The 25,179-nt window shown below is 28.9% G+C and overlaps 1 protein-coding gene across 1 annotated transcript in view; it reads left to right on the top strand.

Annotated features, from left to right (window-relative positions):
• LOC148229657 (uncharacterized) overlaps nucleotides 1-25,179 on the top strand; it is a 197,835-nt gene that overhangs the window by 130,994 nt on the left and 41,662 nt on the right. Inside the window, exons 7-8 of the mRNA XM_088197419.1 lie at nucleotides 12,482-12,685; nucleotides 19,016-19,208. Of these exons, the coding sequence (XP_088053545.1) occupies nucleotides 12,482-12,685; nucleotides 19,016-19,208 (397 nt within the window). The remainder of the gene's footprint in view (nucleotides 1-12,481; nucleotides 12,686-19,015; nucleotides 19,209-25,179) is intronic.

Raw genomic sequence — 25,179 nt, 5'->3', positions numbered from 1 at the left:
GTCTCTTGATTTTTTTATTAACGTGTTTATTTCAACGCGATAATTAATTTTATAAACATACTTTTATATACAGAAACCCCCCAATAACACGGTAAATTTGGGACATGCTGTTTGAGTACGTGTAGTTGGGGACTAGGAAATACTAATACAATGTTTTGCATATTATGTACGAATCTGGTGCGCGTGGTGAAAAAATCGTCTTTTGGCTCGCTCGCACATAAAGTAACGGGCTTCCCAATAGCACGTCCCCAATTTACCGTGCTATTGGGGGTTCTACTTTTAGCTACATGTTACTGGTTCATAATAGTGGTTAAGCTGAATATTTGTATAGTATTTTATAATATAAAATTGCCAATATTCTATTCTGAAGTCTCTTAATTTTTTTAAAGGGAGAGAAAATGTTTATTGAATATTTGTATAGCCTGATTTTAGATAACTTTTAATTTAAATAAATATTCCTTACTAGTGTTACTCTATGTTAAAATAAGTAAATTGTATGTATATCAGGATTTAATATGTAGTAGTAAGCGCGCTCTTATTAAATTGCGGTCTGAGCATCGCAATTGCAGCAAGCTCTTTAGAGCAAAGTTCTTATATGTGTTTATTCAATTAAAACTTGCGGTCCGTGTCTAAGCCTGGGTATTTAACGCTAGGTTTTAATTTTATGTTACTGCCCTATTCGCTTTGAGGAGGCGATGGCGAAGTTTGTTTACGTTTCATAAACTTCACTGAAGAAATCCATTAGGTTTTTATGCGGTATCGATTGTTTTTTTATTAAATAAAACAACATATCTCCTAATTGTCATTTATAAACATATCAAGTTTAGCAGATAGTTAGGGGTTTTATTTTTTGTATAGTTTGTGAATCAAACCACCATGCTAAATCGTGTCGAAAGCTTTTTCTATATCTAACAATAAAATACCTGTACCTTTTATAAACATAAATGCTTTATCAAACCATTAAGTTGTTATTTTGCCATGTGATTTTCGTAGAACACGAACTGCTCTCTTTAATAATTTTATTTTTTAGAGATTATTTTATAAGCAGTAGGACAATTTTTTTTATCAATTTACTGACTGACAATGTTGAACTGATGTGACAATAGCTAATATGAATTGTAGGTAGTACTTTATCGAGAAAATGTTTTATGTTTTTTTAAATGGTGGAAAAATATCCAAAATATAAGCAAACCAATTGGTTTCAACGTCATATCTGTTTTATTGCACCATCTCTTTTTTAAGCTTATAATTTCTGATAGGCTAAATCTTACGGTAAGCATTTGTTGCTAGTTAAACATATTTTAATATACTTATGTTTCTTTATTGCGTGTTAACCATAAACAGAAACAATCTGAAATAGAATTTCAGCCGTAGTTTTTCTTTTCGCACATAATAAATAGATCAACGAACAATCCTTGTCTCACAAAAAATCTTTTATGCTTACAATACTTTCCGAATATCGCGTGTATAATGTTTCTATTGTTTTTACTTTTAAAAATTTCTGTCGAATCTTTAAACTGAAATAATACTTTAACATTTAAAAATTTTCACCTACCAAGTTAATAAAGTAGCATTATCGTAACGTATAGCTGTGCTATACATGAACAAGATCGCATATATTTTATGTTCTTGAGCTTCTGCAAAGCTCTATTTATGCAAGTGTGTAAGTTTGTGTTTAAATTTTAAAAGCTCAAGAAATTATCTGCTCCCTCGCCGAATGCTAATCGTCTAGCTTAAAAATACGAGTTACCCTGTCAAGGAAGGCTAATGGTTCTGTTTTAGAATTTATCTCTTAGTTTGACCCACTGCTCCCATTTATATAATAAAATAGGTATACTATATGCATTGATATACATATATTTCATTAATTCGAATTTAACGACCGGTCCAGACGGGAGCCCTTTGACTGTGAAAAACTGCTCGAGATTTCTTCTCTGGGCGCGCTAATTTTCCTTATTCCAAAGTTTGCGTCGTTTGGTTGAAAAAATATGTTTTGTTTATTTTATTGCGTCTCAATTTTGCATGACAAAATATTATGTTGAAGTTGAATTTGTATTATAAAGTAAAGTAACACAATAATATATAAATGTAGACACATTTTTATCTATTTTTTATTTATCGGTGTGTACATATTGTAAATTAAAAACATTGTAAGAGGTACATCGTATACATTTGTATTCATGGTTTATGTATAGCTGTGTACTTTGTCTATTTAAATGTAGCGTAAAAATGACATTTTATATTTCTCTTATAAATTTGATAAATTTCATTATATATTGAAGATTATCTACTTGTATAATTGTTAAAATGCTTAAATAGTAATGATATATCATTAAAATTCTCACACGTTTAAAGTAACTTCATCTTTATTTATTGTAATAATTCAATATTTTTTTTCAATACGATAATTTATACAATATATGTTACTAGCTAATTACCATTTTTATGTTTTAATTTATTTATTAGCTACAATATATTTTTGGAATTCAAACCCTGAGGGGTCTGACTTAAGTAAGACGCAAGTGAAAATTAATGAGAATCTTATTAAATTATATTACATATTGCAACAAATTATGGTGGGCGCCATGTTTTCTCCGTGAAATTGTCCGTAAAAGAGTGTTCTTAGAGAGTCCCTCTCGAGTTTTTTCAAGTGCTGAAGTCTGCCGGTATCTGCCCTTAAGTATTCAGGGCTGCAAATCTTGCTGACCAATCACAATCATGCAGCGATCATGCAGCCAATCGTTGCACTCGCTTCTTAAAACAACGAAATTAGTATACGCCTTTAGAAAGTGACATTTGCTTGATGGATACCTTAGAGGTCGAATTGCGCAACAGGAATGTTGCGTTTCGGTGCTGTTTGTCTTCCAGTGAAATATTGTTTCCCGTGACCGTTTCGTAAAAAGACATATTTATTTAATGCACCGGAGATTCCTTGCGCGTTATTTATGAACTAACTTTTTTTTTCTAGTCATAACGAGAGCCTTTATGTGATTCCACTATTGTCTAGTTACTCTAGTTTATCTTTATTGATGAATAATCACTTTTAGTTAGAGTATATAACGCGAGTTTCAAGAATACGAACCCCCACAAACCAGTGTGGTCCTCCACAGTATTATAAAATAAGATTATATAATAAAACGTTAGTGATTATAATTTATGGGTAAAAAACTAAAAAAAAATTCACAATTTTAGTAAGAAAAAAGAGAGAGAAAAACAAGCGTTGAAGTACTTATTTAAGTAATAATTCATCTAAAGATATAGAACTATCAATATTTGTTCTTCAACCTTTAAAGCAATGTGTGCTTCTTGTATGTTTTGCTTATATTAAATTATAGGTAGTTTCCTTTGCTTGAGATTAGTGGATTAGTGTGATACCAGTTTTCAGAAAACAACAAGTACCGCAAAAATATGAGTACTTTTTGAAATCTAATTTAAAATAAAAATTTACATACATATTATATTGTAACATGGCAGTCGTTAGCCTAATTTATTGCAATGAAAAATACTTACAAATTAATATTGAAACTGGTTATGATATTTCTTAAAAATATTGCTTTTACAGTAGAAACTCATTTTTTTTATAATAATTAAGATGAATATTTAAATAGTTTTGTATTAAATATAATTCAGTTTTAATAGTTTTTTTTTATAAACTAAATGTTTTTGAATAATTTGTATGTTTTACTGTTAAATTACGATTCACTGGAAAATGGTTATGGTTTTAATTTTCAACTTGTTCAACGGGCACCAGTAATATTAGTTTACTGCATTTAATGGACACTATTATTTTGAACTGAATATATATTAATTTCTCTTGCTTTTCATCTTGCATAGAGTAAATACGACGAGCTCACAATTTTAATTTACGTTCGGCCTCTAGCTAGATGGATATGGCATGAAAGCGTATGCCAACGATTGCAGGGTAGCTAAAATTAGAACCCCTTCAGCCCTGCTGTGTAACAGGCATTTAAATTTAACGTTTGCGGTAATACTGGATCAACTCATATATTATATAATATTATTTGTTTACATCGCCAAGGCTGGTACGTGTCTTGAACGGGCTGTGGTGGGATTTCATCCCTTATGAGCTTATCTTCGAGCATCGTTGGGTAGAAACTGCATCCGGAGACGTTGCTCGGCGGTAATGTATGCAAAATCATGCAAATTTCCAAGCAAAGCCTAGTTACATCGGCTATAAAAATATTCCTTAGCGCAAATGCGGAAGACCTAATTTAGGTCACCGAATGGGATGTCATAATCCTAAATTAATTCCAGCGCATTTAATTATTATTCAAGTACTTGAACATAATCATTTTTTTATATTTTTACCACAATATTTTGCAAGAAGGTTGTGAAACACTGATCTAGCTCTTTTAACAAAAATACATTTGGAAATCCACTACTCTAAAAATGTGTTTATTTTCGATTTCGCTATTCAAGGTAATATAATCAAACCGAAGCAAAGAACATCTTGTATATAAACAATAGCATTTATCTAGTGCGCTACCAACCTTAATTATTTTACATTAAAAAAATATTACATTTTGCTGTAATTATCATACTATATATGTATAATACATAGTGTATGTATTATATATACATGCATGGCGTAATTTTCGTTCCGTTTTCACATATTTGTTTTCATTGCGCAGTTTTAACGAACGTATTAACATTATTTGCGTACGCAAAACGGTATAACTTAACCATATCGTATACATACTCTATAATAGAGTAAATTACATTTTATAATAATAATCCGAATTATCATGTTATTATACATTATTACAGTTTGCAGAAGCAATGTGGAGTTTTTATATGAAATAACGACTTAATAATGCAAACACTGCGAAACCTTCACGATGTTTCAATACATTTATAGTCGAAGCAATGCTAATATCAACTAAAATTTTCGCAAATTGCCTCCGACTAAATGTTTTAATGCGTTTATAATCGCGGGAATAGTGTGCGTAATGCTTTTGGGCATTTGGAAATAACATTTAACGCGTTTCGATACTGCGAGACTTCTGGAATAGCACTTCACAATAAAATCGCTCAAAGTTCCATTAAGTGGATGGGGGGATTCAATCTGGACTACCATTAAATTCGTCACGTGTATGTAAAATCAATTTCGTCTAGACATGTAAAGTGCCTTGAGTAATTGTTAAAAAAATTATAAAGAACAAAGGCCGCTTACAATAGCAGGACACAGTATTCAATCATAGGCAATATATGTATTGTTATATTAGTATACACATAGTTTTTGATCCCAAATACATATAATTATTATTTGATTAATACAAGAATTTCGATTTTATGATATTTTTATAATAAGCTTTAATGTTACTTTAATGTAAATAAACTGTATATGTCTTACCATAGATTTTTACTTTCTTATGTAATTTTCGATACAAAAAATATGTGCAGATAGAAAAATCAAAAGTATTTTTTATATGTTTAAATTATGTTCTATTACATATAAAATCAAGTTCACTTTAAATTATGTCTTTATCTGCGACTATAACAAAAATAAATTCTCACATTTTAATACATGTCTTTCCATGTAATGTTTAACTTTGATTACAAGATCAACAACAAAGAGATGACAACCGCGTATGTTAAACTGAAATTTTAATACACATATATTGTATATACCTTATTTTAACGTGTGGTCTGATTTGCCTCTGGGTGAAACTGTTTAGCATAGCTGGTTATGAATATTTCGATATTAACTTTTAAATTTATTGCATTGAAAGCATCGCGTTTTTTTGGTAAAAATCAAATATTTTTATAAGCCGGATATTCGTAATGGTATGTTTTTTATTCAAGCGTCGTTATCAGATCGTTTGTATTCGAACACGTCCTATGCGGAACGTTAGCGAAATATTTAAAGGTTTTTTGCTGAATAAACTTTTCATTTGGACTATCGAAACTGCATTTTGCAGTCGTAATTCGTTTATTAGGGAACGTGCGCAATTTAAGACGAAACCGCAATAAACTCTCAATCAACATCGATACTTGCGTTGAGTACAAATAGAATGATTTAGTAGATACTACAGGATTATTAAGGAAATAATTACTGATTTACATGTTATTTATGTTTAATGTGTTTTTTTTATCAATGTTGAATTATTGCTTATTTATTTTTCCGAAATGCGAAAGTCAGAGAGCTTTACGCGTCTGGATTTTTTCTCGATAAATTCGACCTTTGGCATTAGGGACGATTATTTTGAAGTCGGTCAGCGAAATCAGAGCAATTTCGATCAATATTTACGGCGGGGGCGTGTTGTAAATGTTTGATCAGTTTTCCCGATTATTAATTCAAACAAAAAACGACCGTTTTCCGTCTTAATGTTCTTTTGTGATTCCATATGTGCGTACGTAGAATTTTATAAATTTATATAATGACGTACATAAATTTAAATTTTTAGTCTTTTACCTCTATCTAGATCAACGGTAATCAAACGTCAACGTAAATTTATATTTGATAAAATACTGAGTAAATTTTGTATGAAAATGAAATTTAATAAATTTTGCTTATATTTTTCTACAGATTTTCCGTTAATTGCAACTAAAAAGTAGGTTTATAATATTAGGTAATCACAAAATAAATGTTGAACAGTCAGTCTTTTTGTTATATATGTTCTAATGCGCATCTTGACTTTAAATTTCAATACTCAAAAATTTACGATCGCAGAATTTTTACCAAGTAAACAAATATGTAGTACTCTATTATGAAAATTATTGTTTTATGTAGTTATTTTTATTATTAAAACTTCATACATATAATGTATACACATTCTAATGGAGTTCGTAATATTACATTTTTACATTACAAAAAGAGCAATTTCTACGGTTGACATGTCCAGTGCTTAATTCACGTATTATACAAAAGGTAATAATACACATAATAATAAAAAAAAATACCAAAAGAACGACATATCCCGAAGCGATGGTAAAATAATTAACGTGCTGCGCAAAAATTACACTGAACACATTTCCACAAAGAAAAACTCTCTTGAGTTTCAGTATTATGAAACCTTACGAATACAGACCCAATTATACGCATCTAAAAACCCAGAGTAAAGTTGATCGTTCAATTCAAAGACTTGATAAAACTAGAATAGATAAGAAAACTATTAACGAAATTACCCCGTTCGAAATTTATAACATTGCAAAATCACTTAAAAATAATAAAGCTCCGGGAATTGACCGATTAGATAACATCTTAATAAAAAACTTTCCATTTAAATGCTTTCATTTCCTAACTAACATATTTAACTTTTGCTTATCTATTGGGTATTTTCCAGGTATTTGGAAAGTTGCAAAAATAATTCCGATAAAAAAAACCGGTAAAGCTGATAGCATCCCATTAAATTACCGACCGATTAGCTTACTACCGTCCCTAAGTAAATTATTTGAAAAGATTATCTTATCACGTTTAAAAGAGTGTCTAAATAGTAAAATCATTGACGAACAATTTGGCTTCCGCGAAGGACACTCAACAACGCATCAACTTAATAGACTCACGGAGCACATTTCTGCGAATTTTAACAGGAAAAAAAGCACAGGATTTTTAATGTTAGACGTAGAGAAGGCATTTGATACTGTGTGGCATGAAGGGCTAGTATACAAACTAGATAAGTACAAAACCCCACACTATCTGATACAAATTATCCGATCATACCTCCAAGATCGAAGCTATGTCGTCTCCTTAAATAACGATAATTCGACACCGCGTAAAATACCAGCCGGGGTTCCTCAGGGGAGCATACTCGGGCCGTATCTTTATATAATATATACAAACGATATTCCAATTTTAAAAAACACCAGTCTCTCTATTTACGCGGACGATACGGCCGTTTTAACTAGTTCATATGGTCTTAAACCAATAGCAACAAAACTACAAAAATCTTTGCGTAACTTAAATAAACATTTAAAAAAGTGGAAAATAAAAATAAACGATGATAAAACTGAGGCAATCATTTTCACGATGCGCCGGCAACCGTTGCCTCCGCCTTTAAAAACCGAGCAGGGCAAAAACATTGAATGGAAAACGAGTGTTAGGTATCTGGGTCTTCACTTAGATTCTAAATTAAAATATACAAAGCATATAAAAGAAGTACGGTCTAAAGGGCTTGCCGCCATTTCAGCTCTGAGACCCATTTTTAACAGAAAAAGCGCGTTGACGATTAAAAACAAAATTTTATTATATAAACAATTAATACGACCGATATTAACATACGCTTGCCCAGTGTGGAGTAATACGTGTAAAAATAATTTTAATAAGTTACAAGTAATTCAAAATAAAGCTGTAAAAATAATTTATAACACCCCATATTATACTAATTTAAAGAAACTCCACACTCGATATTCTATACCTACAATTAAAAATCACATTATTACTAATACGATAAATTATTACAAAAATATCTCGCGTGAACATAATAATAAATTAATTGCAAAAATTGGTAACTATGACAAAGTCACACTAAATTTCAAGTATAAACATAAAATGCCTAAGCACATAATGCTTTGATAGCAAATCTGTAACCACGACTTCAATAGCCCCAATTCGTAAGTGTTACTTTTAATTATGTATCTTATATTTTATTTATTTTATTTTCTTTTTCTTATTGTATAAATGTTTTAGTATTTTCTCCTTAAATTTTACTTATTAAATATTGCATATTGTTGCATCTATTTTTATTTAAACTATTGTAATTTCGCTTGTAAACATGATAATGGCTAAAAGCCAGAAACATGTAATTTATAACTTGTATAAAACTAAATTATTTTTGAAATAAACATTTAAAAAAAAAAAAAAAAAAAATACAGACCCAAATTTTCGAATAAACGCAGCATAAAAAATGTATGCTTTGTTTTATTTTAAGTGCTTAAAGCAATGATATAAGTAAATTTTAATAGAAAAGCTCTGGCAGACAAAAAATAACTTAAAGAAATTTAAATTAAATTAATTGAGTAAAAAAACAGAAAGCTCTTAGAAAAAAATTCTCTTGGCACACCACACATTAGATAGGTTTTATGCACAATTAACTCTGTTTAGGAAAATCTATGATTAGTATTAATGAAAATTATTAAGCATGGTACATTGTACATTCATATTTAGTAGTAATAAATATATTTTATATTTTCAGTCACTTAAAAAAATATACACATTTATTTACCGTATACAAATTAAATTCGATGTGTAAAGTTTTATTATAGTTCATTTACTGCATATATATACAAAAATATAGGGTAAATGAGTTTCTTTACAATATGTAATCAAAAATAATATTCCTTAAAAATCAAATTTTATTAAAGAAAATCTTAATAAACAATTGAAAACAAATTTATATTACTTTAAATACCAATGCATCATAAAAAATATATAATAAAAAATTCTGTGTAATATATCAAAATTGCATTAAAGTATTAAAAAAAATCGGTTCACGTTTCTTGCTAAAGAGCTATCCAACAACTGATGGATAGTAAGCGATCATAAGTCATTGACTTAAATGCCGTTTTTGTGTACTACCGTCCCCCGAGTATGCCGTGTGTATTTTAAGCAAATTCTCCTATATTTTTGTTGTTAAACGGCAATTATTTTAGAATGCCGAAACGAAATGTGTCATAAAACTTACATTGGAAACAATTCTATCGGATTGTTAAAAAATTATTTACTGTCCCTTTTTGATACAACGCTCTCACTACCCACTTATTAACTAAATGGGTTTTGCGAAGTAAAAGAGTAACCGAAGAATTTTGCATCTTGAAAATTGTATGAGATATATGTAATATATAATTCATAAGGAGAAATCAAGTATTATATTGAAATAAAAATAAGCTGGTACCCGTAAAAAATAACTGGGTACTGACTTATGTTTTAATGTGCTGGTTCTATTCGAGTCGAAAGCCCTAGCTCTATTGTTTGATACTTTTTTGGATAATAGTTTTACTAAATTATTCCGTCAACACCTCAATCTACAATCAAATATGCGCAATCTGTTTTTGAATCTTGAAAGCTTTTACGTTCAATTCTGTGAACAATCAAACAGGTGTTTTATTTATTTGCGAAAAAGGTATTCATTTTACGTTTGTCAAAGAAAGAATTCATATTTCGAGCGTTCAAAGAGATGCATTGTGAAGCATCAATATTGCTATACAAATAAATGTAAATATACTCTGTGAATTCTATTTAATTTCTTGCAAAATAAATTACTATGTATAAGTTGTATATACTGATACAATTCCTATATAAAACCTTTGTTAATGTTTGATGGATTTGTGAATATCAATAGTATTATTTAAAAACTACGTTTTCATTTTAATACAATCTGCAACAAAAATGTTAAATGCAAGTGAAACATTTTGATAGGGTAATTCGACTAGTGTTGTATGTTAGTGTACATTTTCCACTTCGGCTGTAAACTTCGACCGCAACGTGAGTTTAGTGGCCCTTAAAGTCACCTGTATAGGTACATGGACCAAACTGTGTAAAACTAGGTCCTCACTGACGTCATAGCTGCACCATGTTTTAGTTTTACATCGAATACACGCTTTCGCATATTAATAAACGAAAAGCATACATGCACAGCGAGCTCGTGTTTTGCGTTGAAATTTAAATGAATTCATTCGGTTAACGTGCTCTACTGTTAGTTTCGTGGTTTGGTATAAAAACGATACAATCGTTTTCATTCTGAAAAGATAATATTTATTTTAATATGTTTCTCGTGTTCGATATAGTATTGTCACTAAATATATGGAATGGATCTCTAAATTTTATTTCAAACGGAAACATATAAATATTAATATATGTATTTGTATTATCATAAATATTATTGCATTGGGATCAGTACACGTTTAAAATAAATATAATATATTTTAAGTAAAATTGCTAATTGTTAATTGTTACTCATTAAATATGGGTGTGCATTAAATAATTTTAACTATAAATTTGATACTTTGCACTATAAATCCATTAGCGTACGGTCTACACTTATATTTATTGACAGTTGCGAAACGTCCACTTTATGTTCAAACAAAAACTTAACCTGAACGAGTTAAATAAGTTAATAAAAATATAAATAAATGTATATTTTTAACGTGCAAAATGTTATATTTAAATATTTAAATTTATAGTGCATAGTTTTAATTTTATAATGCAAAGTAGCAAATTTAAATTGGAAAATTCTTAAACTAAAGTCCAATTATATATTTATTATTAAATAATCAGTTTTATTATTAATAAATATTTTTTTCAAAATTTGTTTTGTTACAAATTTTGTTATAACAATTATACATCAGTTTTAATTATTTTTATGTAAGTAAAATACGAAAATCAAATGTTTTATTGTATAATATACGTATATAATATAAACTATATCTCAGTGTCAGTATACATATAATAGTGGACATAAATTACCCGGAACCGAACCGTGTTAAATAATGGAAAAATATCCAAGAACCGGTTCATGAATTAAGCCGGGTATTTAAATGCCCTAGGCCCTACCCATAAATACCTGAAATAAACGATTTCAGAGGCCACTTTCAAAAGATCCTTTAACACATTATGGTAAAGATATTTACTACATTTTAAACATAAAATTCCTAAAATATTTTCACACAACATTATTTTGTGAACAATAATCTTTTTTCAAAACCGGTATTGCCAGAATTGAGTTGGGTTGAATTATGTTACGTTAATATTTAACTCAAAATATTTTTATGGATAATTATATATAAAAAAAAATATTCAGTTACACGTGCACTTAATTTTACTTACACAGGAGAGCATAGAAGGTACCCAGCCTTTTGATTATGAAGGTATTATTAAAATATAAAAATAAAATGAACAAAACGAATTTTGATCAAATTCATATTTTGCAATTTATACAATGTGAATTGTAAGGAAAATAAATCTATTGACATACTTTCTTTTTAATTTTATTCTGTTGAAGAATATAACTATTATTGTAAAGAATATTTTTATACCAACGAAGTAATTAATTTATGTGCTTAATTTAATGATAAAAATGTTTGTGTATTCTTGAACTGAACATACTTTTGTAACACACTGTTACAAACTCTTTTTATTCTGATAAATTTTTAATAATAAAAATACAATTTTTTTTGCTATGTGACCACATGGTTTTATTCTAAGCGCTTGGTTACGTAGGTATTATCTTCACTATATTTTATGTATATAAATAATAATTGCGGTAATATCTTGGAACAAACTATAATATGCTATAATATTATCATTACACGCTTGCGAAACTACGCCGTTATATCCCTCTTATTTGAACTTATACCATTACACCCTCCTATGCGAGTCTCGATAGTCGTAAATTTTCCTCGGGGCGAACTGCAGCAGTTAAGTCTCAAGTCGCACCTTGCATACAGATAACATCCGTGATTTTCTCCCACTCGAAGGCTTAAATGTTATTGGGTTATTTATCTTTGGTCCTCTTTGTTGCAGATTGGTTTCCTGGATGGGCCGAGCACGGTGGTTACAACAAGCAGCCAAACGATGACGGGCTTTCGGCGCAGGACTGCGTCGAGGTCAGGAGGGCTTTCAGACCTCCGGCGCCAGCGCCGCCAAGGCTGACTGCCTCCTTCCGGTGGAACGACAGAGACTGCGGGGCACCGAACCACTTCCTCTGCGAGAGAGCTTTGGCTGAAGGTGTGTTAACATCGTATGTTGTGTAAGAACATGTGTGGTTTTACGTGCGAAACAACCTATAGCATATAGAAATTTTATTATTGAGAAATAGCTACGCAAACGTAACGGAATCTACAGTTTCTGTTATGTCGTGTATGTGTATTACCAGAGAATATATTAGATTTACAGGATGTGCAATATTTAGGGTAGATCTATCCTGATAACGTTATTTATAATAAAATACAGTATATTTTAATGTAAATATGAATCCTTTTCATTCATATCTGCTTTTCATTCATATCTGCTCTAAAAGATTCGGTCAATTGACGAGAAGAAAGAAGCGGCTTATTTCTCGATTTTTATCCGATGTCTTTGGTCGGTGGCTCTAATTGGTTTGAGTACAAGTTGGAAATCTCTAATTAATTTTTTTGATGCTGTTGTTTATAGTGAATCTCAAACGGAACTTGTAGATTAGTGTGCTGTGTATCTGTTTTTATACACATAGATAGCCGTAGAATGGTTTAGAGCTTGCCCACTTTTTGCTGTGTTATTAGATTAGTTTATTTTCTTAGTGTATTTTTGCTTTGCATATTAACATTACAACAGGCTTGGAACGGCCGTTAAATAAGTATAAGCTGTTTCCGAGCTGTTGTTTTAGATCTCAAAATACAATCCTTTAATATGAAATAATAACACTTGCAGAAAGTTTTAAATAGCTATTGTGCTACTTAAAGTTAAATTTGTCTATTGTCACATACGGTCTGCACCGGACGGCATGAAAATGGTCTTGGCAGATCCTAAAGCTCATAAAAGTTTTGTTTTTCTGAATCATTTTAAGAAAAACTTGAATTTCTTTGTTTAATCAACTATCATCGGTGGTCACATAGTTCCTACAAATTCTTCTAACCCTAAATAATTCTAAATAATATATAATTTAAATTATATTATCTGTTGATTTTATATTAGATTAAACACGAGGTGACACAAATGTTAAGAACATAGACATTGCAAAAAAAAAACAATTAAAAATGTTGATTATATTATTTTTTAATATTGCAGTCCTTAAACAAATATTATGAAACATATAAAATGTAAAACGTTTTACATTTATTTAGTAGTTTTATTGAAAGTAGACCCACTGAATAATACATAAATATTCAAAAGATTTTTTAACATCTTTTCGAATTGATTTTCAATGCACTTTTTAATTTTTTTATATTTACGTGATTTGTTTGAAAATTGTATCATTTTGCATATTCACATTTACCATATTTCTCTTAAACTGACTTTTTAAAGCTTTATTATTGATCAAATACTTAACTTAGAATTACATTAGTACAAAATACTGTATTTACATTTCTCTATAAAAATTTGCAAAATTTTAAAATGTGATTTTTATTATTTTAATTGAAGCTTTCTTTTTTGGATTTCATTAAAATTTTATTTATTTACATAATTTTATTTAATTAATTGTGATTCGTTCTAGCTCTATCTAATTAAAAATTAATATTTATTATTTCATACATAAATTTGTAAAACAAATTAAAATAACAAATTGAGGTATTATAAGATATTTCAACTTCAACGTCATCCGATTAAATTATTTGTCTTATCTTGAAATGTTCAATGAAAATTGTGACGATCAAACAATGTGACATTCCAATAAGTTTCTATCTAACTGAGGTCTCATAACTCAACAATTCTAGTTTAACCTCAAAAGATAATGTATTATATAATACATCAAACTCAAAATCTGCGAAATGTTCTATTAAACTGTGTTTTCAGTAAACTTAAATAGTTATTTTTGGACGAATCTATTTAACAATTCATGCTTTATTATTAATAAATTAATTATTTATGTAATACCCATTCAAAAGTTTAACATTAGAAAAATATATAAAAACAAACTTTTTGCGGCACAGTAGTCCTGTCCATGCAAATTTAATTTATGAGTTTAAAGGTCAAAAAATGTCGGTGCTTTTCGCGAATTAATTTTAAATCAGATAGTTTTTATGCGTTATGAAGGAAAGCACACGTGGGAAACGGCGCAAGATGAAATTTCATTAGATTATATTATTTTCCGGCTAACCAAAATTGTTCTGGACTTTTTACTGCCAGTTCGTAGTAGAAAAATTTAATCAGAATTTAATATTTTATTTAACCTTTGACTTTTGAAACGACAACGACTTAATTTAAACTGCGTAATTTACTAAAAATGTTTATTGAAATATAACGGTTGAAATTAATTAATTATTATATAGATTGTGACATGCCAAAGTAATTTAATCATCGCTTTATAATATAGAGAAAATTAAATTTTAAACTTTATATTTGAGTCAAAATTTCAATATTTTAAAATCGCGTGCCTTTTCTATTTTTTAGCACTCATTTCGTGTAGTCAATAGATAATTTTCCGGCAATTTGGACATTTCTGGGCTTTTTTGCCTTTGTTCATAAAGTTCATCGATCGTTTAACATCTATTAAAGCGATCTTGTTCATTAGTTTCTTTAATAAGAATACCAGCGACAACTATATCTATCATGAAAGTCGTTTCTTACTGCTGTAAGTTCACGACACCATTTTGAAAAACGACACGTTTTGAAAACTAACTGAAACTGCAGTGTTGAAAGTCAACCAAAAATTCGCTTTCATATCAACCTTCATTGTATCTTTTTTTTTAAATACCATTTGTGTGGTTATTTTCTTTAACTACTTATCATATGATGTTTTACTTTCGTTTAACTATACATTACATAATAGCTGTTTAGTACTTAAATTGTGAAGAGGCTTTGTACGTTTCGTTATTATTACATTAGATAAATGGTGAAACGTTAAGCGTCGAATTTATTTTTGGCCTTGGATTTCTTTCTTTTCACATACAAAGACCCGGCGTATACACAAAATCGACATGGCTTTTCGGTCGGGTGAACCTAATTCGCAAACGGGTCTAGCTGTCAGAAGCATAAAGCGTGCGTGAAGAAACATCGCATTTTGGTGTGTGATTTGGATGAAAAGATCACTGAGGAACGGCAAAGTCGGATCACCAAGTTAAAAATTGAATAAAACTATTCAATATCGCATTATTATTTTTCTTTAATTCTGAAAATAAGTGTATACTTTATTTTTAGAATTTATATTGGGCAGTTTTATTATAGTCATATAATGGTCATAAAATCAAATTAGTTGCACATATATCTAGTTATGTATGTGAATTTTGGCACGAAAATCTCGTTTATCTCAATTATCACGTTGAGGCTGGATAATGTAGCAAACAAAACAAACGAGCTTACCCGTTGATTTAATGGTCAAATATTCTTTAGCTGAATGACAAATATTTAATTTTTGTGATGACTAAAAATATGGCAGACATTATTTGCATTTATGTTTATTCATGTTAATTTTGATTTACTGGCGCTTAATTTTTCAGTTGAATAAATTCAAGGCTGCGGATTGATACACAAAATAAACGACCTCGATTCTCTATAATTGGAAATGTCCTAAAGTTGTAGTACACAAACTTTACTGGATCATTATTTGTTATTGTTATTATTAAATATACATACGTACTTACATATTATATTTTATCAATACTCTAATTCAAAAAACTATTCTTTTGTAATTGATCAAAATTACAATTAAGATATCAATATTAATCTCTTAACTTTATAGAATAGAAATTAGATAAACTATTGTGGATAGAAAATTTAAAAATCGCGTTTTCGTATGGTCAAACTTCTGCTATACATTGACAAAGAGTTGTATGAAATTTCGTTGAAATCTTTAAACTATAACTTCTGTTAGTCTGTCAAACTAAAAGCTCGCTTCTCTCTAAAAATATTTATATATCTAACGATTTATTACTATTTAAATATCTAATATACTGTGGGTAGTCATTTAGATAATAATTACACCGATATATTATATATTTAGTTACGGGCTTTCTAAACCAGTTTTCCGGTTTGGAATCCCGTCGAAAGGTTTTGCGGCCAAAAGGGTGTGATTTCGCAGCCCTAAATAGACGCTATAAAAGCTATTAATAGTTTATTTTATAAAAATATATAAACTACTACATATATAGAAAAAAATAAAATGCCGCTATCAGGCGATGGAGTTTAAATGGTCTATGAGATCTTGGAAGTTGTGAAGTCTTTGCTGGCGTGTCAAGTTGTATTATTGTCGGGTGCAATATCTGTACCATAGCTGGGATTCATCGTGACTAGGAATTTCAATAATACCAGAGTTTTCAATACTGGTATTACAGAGAGAAAAAATAGTCAGTAGCGATATTACCGGTATCGACTTTATTTTAATTATATTAAATAAAAAACCGAAAACATTACTACTCGCATGATTCACCATATTTATAAATTAGCAAAACTAAACGTTCGGATACCACGGCAACAATTGTTTCAATGTTTTTAATATTTTAATTAGAAATTTTATTTTAAATATTTTCGATAATTCGTGTGAATTTGAAACTTTTGGACTTGCCTGCTGCTGTGACTCCGTGGCATCTCTTTTCGCCTGTGGTAAAGTGGCACAGATGAGGGTGTGTGCGAGTCAATTGCATCGCTTTTTAGACCCCCCACCTAAATTACGCCTCAAAATTGAAACGGTTCAGATCGCACTTCAATGGTCGGTAGCCAAGAGTACAATAATAGTATTATGCGCAGGGTAGAATATATTGTCTAGCGTGCGTCCTTTCCAAACAAAGAGTTGTTTTTTGGCAGTACTTATAGATAAATAGCGTTTCGAAATGGATGTGCTATTAGATAGTCTGTGCAAAATTTTTAAGTTGTAAGCAATTATCTGGTCATGAGATCTCTCTATTTTTGTGTTAAATATTTTGTGGCCTTACGTTCGATGCGTGTTGATTTCACTTTTCGTTTGTTAGAAATTATAGTTAAAACGGCCACTTAATTATAGCAAATAGCGCAGGTAGTTGAAACTCTTACAGCGTAATTTTACGGTTACCCAAAAAGTATTTAAAATGTTTGTAAAAGATATTGAATTAATACAATGTAGAATAAAATCAATTTAATGCTTCTATAAAAGCTCGTCAATTGAGTTTCTGAATTTCCTTCATTAGAGTGAATTTTCACAGCAAACACAAACCATCAAAATTTGTTTGTGTTATTGAAGTATTTGGAATTACTAAAAACGTGCAATGGGGCGTTAGTTATAAAGGCACTAAACACACAAGACCTTAATAGCGTATTCCGTTAGGTGTTGGACTGACATCCCAGAGATCACGAGTTCAGGTAACCGCGCATTATATTTATAAAAATGCTTGACGTCTACTGAATATACTTCATATGTTACCAATTACCAGAATTTTAGTCCGGAGTTTTAATATTCTTATTTGTAGGTATTGTTTGTATCTTATCGACATATCCAGTTGGTAGTATTTTTCCACATTGAAACGCGTTTTTCTTATGCCTTTCAGATTACAACGAAAGATTTAAAAAAAATATGTACATCATTGAGGAAACAATTCTGACTGGTTTATTTCAAGGCAATAATGGGTTCATTCTAAGATTTCAATTAATTTTATAAGATTTATATTTTCGCTTTTAGCAGTATTTATTCTCATTTCCCCATGATAATAAATATATAGATCACAGAGATTGTCATAAATTAAATTTATATATAAATGCTTCGCTCTCGGGCAATATTATTTTCCAATGTCTTTAATTGCAGCATTCAAAACAAAAATATTTGCTGGCAGATAAAATGAGTACTATCAAAATAAAATAAAAATACGATATATAAGAAAAAGTTTATCGTATTCAAAAATAACAAATAGAGTATGTTACAATCAGGTATGTATGTATTATATGTCTTCTTTATGCTTGTGATTAAGGATATATTCATTACGAGATATACCGTTCATAATAATTTTCATATTATTCTAGATTTGTTTTATCAATATTGCTGCTACAATATAATTTATTTGATTAAAATGTATACTTGAATTATGTTATCAAGATAATTGACAACATTAAATAAGTATTATATATTTCTAATATTTAATGACGTACGCGTGTGTTATTTATTATTCGCTACTTTGTGTATATATCTTAATTTATTATGAGTCGTGTATGTGTAGCTTTTAATGGTATATCTTAAGAGATCGCCCCGGGTATTTTGCTAACTTTAGAAATTATCATTAAATTAAATCGCCTCCATAATTCGGCCGTTTAAGTTTACTGCGCAAATTTTTCTTCCGTCCCCTTGAGTCTTTAACGTCTTTGTTCAATCAATCAGTCATTCGAGCGGATAACTGTCGACTGATATTTATCTGTTTTATTATTATCAAAATCAATTAAAGCATTATTACTTTTTTTCAGAAACCGTAGACATCGGAGTGACATGCGAGCGGACGGTGACACTTTCCCGTGCCCATTCTAGAGCCGTCCTGGCCAGTCCTGGTTTTCCGAGACATTATCCTGATGGAACCATTTGCCAAACAGAAGTGATGGCTCCGCTAGCCCACAGAATAGTGCTCGATTTTGAGGAGTTGGTATTGGAGCAGGAGCCAGAGTAAGTTATTATATATAAATTTCTGATTGTTTTTGGCAAAAAAAAACTTTTAAACTTTCACAAAAATCCTTAATTGTTTACATCATCTCTTTTATTATCTCAATAATTCTTCATTTCATAATACGAGTTAAAAATTGATTTTTAAATTCCATATTTAAGTTATTTTATGTTCATTTCTATTCATATTTTTTGTCATAAATAAATACGGTTATATTAAATGGTAAAATCTACACCTGATTAACACTTTACGCTATTTTAAAGTATATCGAAGTTCTCTAAATAAACATAAATCAGCTCATTGGTGTTATTATGACGTATTAGGTTTAAGGAAAAGTATCATTTATATTATACACGTGGCAAATATTTCAGATTTAAGTACATATACATACGATATAAGTGAAGCATTGGAACCACTACTATGTATTTTATTAATTTTGTTATTGATCAATAACCGTAATATATGTATTAAGGAAGCAGCGTTCGGTAAACCTTTCCGAATACAATTTCCCGTTATTGCTGCATATAAAAGTAATATTCCCGTATTTTTGCCCATATAATAATATATATGTAAGCATAAAAAAGTTTTTGATAATTAAGATTGCAAGAACATTAAGAACTCTCGTATTATGTATATTTATTTTATACCTTCCTTAGTCACGATAATACCTATAAGATAAGAGCTTTGTTGTTCCCTTTGCCTCTTTTCTCTGACAGTTTCCTTTCAAGATTTCATCGGCGAGCTTTTAGAAATTATAAATGTGTTCCATTCCGTTTGAGCGAAAAGCATTTTTAAAAATATTTTTCACGATGCAGTTTTCTCGGCACGTGCAACTCCTCGCAAATATATAGCGGGAGATAAATTTTCGCTGAAATGGGAAAGATGCAGTTGGAGTGTTTGCTAGTAAAAATAAAATACTTTAAGTAGGTATATTATATAAAAAAATCATGTAGCGGATAAAGTCATATAATATACGGTCTGGTAAGCGATAAAAAGGATAGCTCCACTGGCTGTAATATAATGTGTAAAGGGTGTAACGTTAAACATTAAAATTAAAGTTACGCAATAAATGGACCTATTAAATTGCATTTTTAATAATATAAAAAAATATACTCATATGAATATTTTATTTATAATTGAATTTTTAAGAAAAAAAATCAAAATCTATCGTTGAGACTAGACTATATATTTTCTTTTAAATTATAAAATATATAGATGTTTGGTGATATCCCTTTTTGTTTTTTTTCTATGTAAATAATTAACTTATTATTCGAGTTTTTTCGGATTTTTAAAAACACTTTAATGGCACATCTCAGATTGAAAACTGTTTTTATCTTGCGAAAAATTTTCCGCAGCCTCCTGTGAAAATTTATGCAAAGCGAGCACGTCGGTAACTGATGCGCTTAAAGCGAGCAAAACTTATCCAATTTAGGGGGTAAAAGCGCTTTCCACCTGTTTGCCATCCTCGGCGATAAAAGTTGACTTTCTCTTTCCCTTTTCACCTTTCCCGCCAAGGAATTTCGAACCAAATTCACAAACAATATGTACCTACGCGATCTGGACTTTTCAGGTAAATCACGAACCGCCCTCACCCTCAACTCGCCCTTAACGTATTTTACAATTTGGGGAATTTACTTAAAAGTCTCGATCTCGACATCGGCAATCAAGATCCATTTTGTAGAATTTCAATGCGCTCGTTATAAGTCACGAGTGAAAATACATATACAAATACTTTTTTAACCTCCAATCAATTATGTATATCATTTTTTAAAACTGTATAGTTATTCTAAGTAATATGATATTTTTTTTAATATTTGCGTATTAATGTAATACATTAGTAAATCATAAAACAGTTATATTTCAAATTAAATTTTAATTACAGGGAAACGAATTTTAATTTTAATAAGGCGTTCGTAGTAAATACATTTTGTTTTTAATTATTCCATAAGGTATATTTTGTTCTTTATTTTTGTCACAATTTATAGTCAGTCATGTTTTTTCTTCTTTTTTGGATGCATTATGGTGTCGACAAAAAAATGATGTATCATGTTTTTGTACTAAATTCAAACTGATATACAATGCATCCTATGCAACTAGAAATATCAATTTAGGATTTCACGAAAATATTGTTAGTCAAAGAATTGTAAAACGTTAATTTAAAAAATCTTAGTAGCGTATTTACATAGCGAAAACTGTAATCTGCTGTTGATAAAAAATATTGAATTTTTTTTTGCACGAATATTTTTCTTTGAAAAATACTAGTATTGTTGTTAAAAACACATTAAAAATCAATTTCAACTCCTTGAACGATTTTTTTTACAAATATATTACATTTATATATACAACAAAAGTTATTAAAAGTAAGTTGTTAAATAAAAATAAAATAAAATGAAAATTCGTAAAATTTACTACTCACAATGATAATTTATAGTATTATACCAAAATTACCTTATATAAATGTTACTTAGAATTTTCCTCATATTGTATATATTATATTATATTATAATAGCTTTGCTAATTTAGCAAATTTGAATATTTTTCTAGCCTAATTTATTTATTTTATTATAAATTAAATAATATGTATTTTATATTACAAAATTTTTTTTAATAAAAATATTTTTTGCTACCATAAAACAAAAAATTAAATATTTAATTACAAAAAATGTCAAATATTTTCTCAATTTACTCCACAGAAAGTAAATAACATACAATCCATATGTTTACGTCTTATATAATTTTAAGAAATTAAAATAACAAGACGAAAATAATAGTAAAGATATATTTAAGAAAACAATAACAAAACTATTTTCATAGTTTGAATATTTTCACTTTAAGCAATTGAAATTTAAATAAATTAAAAATAAAAATACTAAATACTAATTTACATACATATATAAAATAAAAATTAGCGTGGAAAGTTATTGTATTTATAATTTAATATAAGCTTAGTGGTAGATACCGATTACAAAGGTTAACGGGCATATATTGTCATACCAAAAAAATCATGAGAAAATATTAGTGTTAATATATTGTGTTAAAATCAACTGTAAAATTAAGCTATTTATAAGTCAAGTTTAAAAAAAAATGTATATTATTTATATGTTTTATATTGATATTTTTCTCAATTACTTAAAAAAACCTAATCAATTATAATGTGATATTACAATTACTATATTTTATATATAGTCAAACAGAATTTCATAAATATATATAATTGATATACATTAAAAAAATACATATAATATACCACATACAATGTGTTATAATTTCTCAATATTTATTGAGCACACAGTACATAAATATTTTAATATATAATAAATGTATATGCACACTCTTTCTATAGTTTTATATAAACATGAAAGTAAACTTATTTATGCAACGTTTGAATAATAATAATTACGTAGTTGGTTTGCGAAACAGCTCGTCCAAAATTTTCTACCACGATTTATCTTTCATTTTAGAAACACTAATGAATTTCGCGTACAACACAAATGCGTAAACAAATTGTACATAAATTAATTTCATATTTTGTAATTGAATTATTTTATGGAAGGCACGAATTTGATTACAAAAATGAATGAAAATATTTAAGGGGTTTTTTTACAGTAATTAGTAAAATACAGCAATGCTAAAAATATTAATACAAGCAATTAAAGTTGAATATAATATTTAGTATGTCCATTTTTGACGTACTTTGGAAACCACAATTTTTTCCACAACTAACTTAAGATTTACAGTTGATTTAATCAACTTATTTTTAAAATGTACTGCATATTTTCATTGAATTTAGTCGTAAGCCTATATGCGTTGCCTTGTTTATATCTTCGCATGAATAGTATTTAGACATCTTTCTGAACAGAATTTATTAGAGTGGACACCAACATTGATTTTTTATTAGCACTATTTATGCGACCCTCTCACATGATAACGATTTCTACCCCTGCTGTTGCCATGCAACTTCAGACCATAATACTTCTACCCTCCATTTCTACAAACGACGTAATCGACGAGATATTTTTCTCTGACTTTTCAACGCTCAAACACAGCATTAATGCTATAGAATAAATTGCTTACTATTTGTAATAAAATGGATAGCTAAGCTTGTAAAAATTTCACCAAAGGGTTCTAAATATAGCGGCAGTAACACCTTTTTATGGCAAGCTGTCGTTCTTTCTATTTAGTTCCTGGTCTAGACTTGTGTATGTAACACTGTTGTTACATGTTTTGTATAGCATAACGTTGAAATTAATTTGCTATCTGGTAGTATTATGATCCTTACGAATCCAATAAAAATATTAGGCTACTTTGGTCTAATTGTGCTTTTGTAAAGGTAATGCAACTTTTTAATGGGTAATTTACTATTTTTAACAAGACTGTTCATGTTGTTAAGATTAATGGTGAAAATAGTATTGTAATTATAAAAGGAACTGATGTCTTTAATTTTGGTTTATAGATCGTTTTAAAATGTTCAATGTATTATTTGCTACTAAAATTAACAACAATCCCAGAATATTAATAAGACACAAACACTGTCAAGAAAATAGTTCTAAATTTGTTTTCATACAAAATTTAAGATACAAATCATTTGAATTAAAAAGACCTTTCAATTCATCTCGAGTTTTGTTAAAGGTTTGTTAAAAGAAATTTCTTACAAAACACGATGCATTATGGCCCTTAATTAGTCTAATTGGACCTAAAAATAAGTAACTTTCCTTGATTTGTATTCACGTTGGTATTATAAGCAAGGATAAAACACAAAATGGTTTACATTAAAGATGACAGTCTACAAAGTTTTGATCTGACGCAAAGCTTGCATTATTAGGTGTAAGATAAATTATCCTTAAAATGTATTTTATTAATAAATAAGCAGGCTTAACTATTTGTTTTTGTATCAATATTGATCAATTTAAATTTTTTAATATTATGTTCTTTATTAAATGCAATATATCAGTATTTTTGCGTGAATATTTCATATTAAATCCGTTTTAATGCATGGAAAGCTTCGAACTTATAAATTCAGCTAAAATTCGACTTTTAGACTGGAAAACGAGAAAAAAGCAACGCATTCGAAATTTGCTCGTTATTTATTTACGACTGACGTTTCCGATTATTAATTTTTAATGTTAAATTGCATATTTTAATATCATATAATATATGTTTATTAAAATCAAAAAACCGCTTTCGGTAAATGTGCAACGGACCTGATAAAACGCAAAAATAATAATTTTCTACAAATGAAAGTGTGAAAGTTTATTCGATAAAAGCTCAACTCGTTTTTGGCCAAGTTCCAAATACCACCATGGATATTGTTTTATTCTTAGGTCCTTTGCAAAAGCTCCCCATGAATATCCGGTTCTTTCTATCTGCATTTATGAATAAATTCTTGTTTCATCGCGTAATTTCGTTACATATACATACATATGTATATGAAGGTATATATATATAAATTTAAACGAAAAACAACATACGCAACTGTATGTTTTGAAGTAGCAGGGCTAAAAATATCTTTAAATAATTTCTAATCAAGGTTTTTTATATTCCTGAAAAATCATTTTATATTTTAGAATCGCAATAAAATAATATTAAAAAGAAATTATAATATTGCAATTTTTTTATTTTATTTTTCAATTTTTTTTTTTGACAACAAACATTGCATTTTTATTTTTCTTATATTAATACATAATATATGAACATGTATATTGAGTCATACGTAGTGTCTAAAAAATAAATAAGTTAATAAATAATATATTTTGTATATTTTCTTCAGATCACTAAAGAGAGTGATATCGTGTTTCCTTCGATAACACTGCAAAATCCCCAAGAAAATGTTCATGTCACTATTTTTCTAAATGTAGTATAAGCGTTCGACGAAGCTTGGCATAAAAGTCTAAACGTTTTAAACTTTCAATGCCATAACTCGAAGATCAATACTTTAGAGTGTGATTGGAAAACGTTTATTTCAGTTACGTCCCA

Source organism: Plectrocnemia conspersa, unplaced genomic scaffold (assembly GCF_051122295.1).
Source record: "Plectrocnemia conspersa isolate PC_06_02 unplaced genomic scaffold, ASM5112229v1 ptg000011l, whole genome shotgun sequence".
Classification (NCBI taxonomy): Eukaryota; Metazoa; Arthropoda; class Insecta; order Trichoptera; family Polycentropodidae; genus Plectrocnemia; species Plectrocnemia conspersa.
This window is presented reverse-complemented; position numbering and strand designations above follow the sequence as displayed.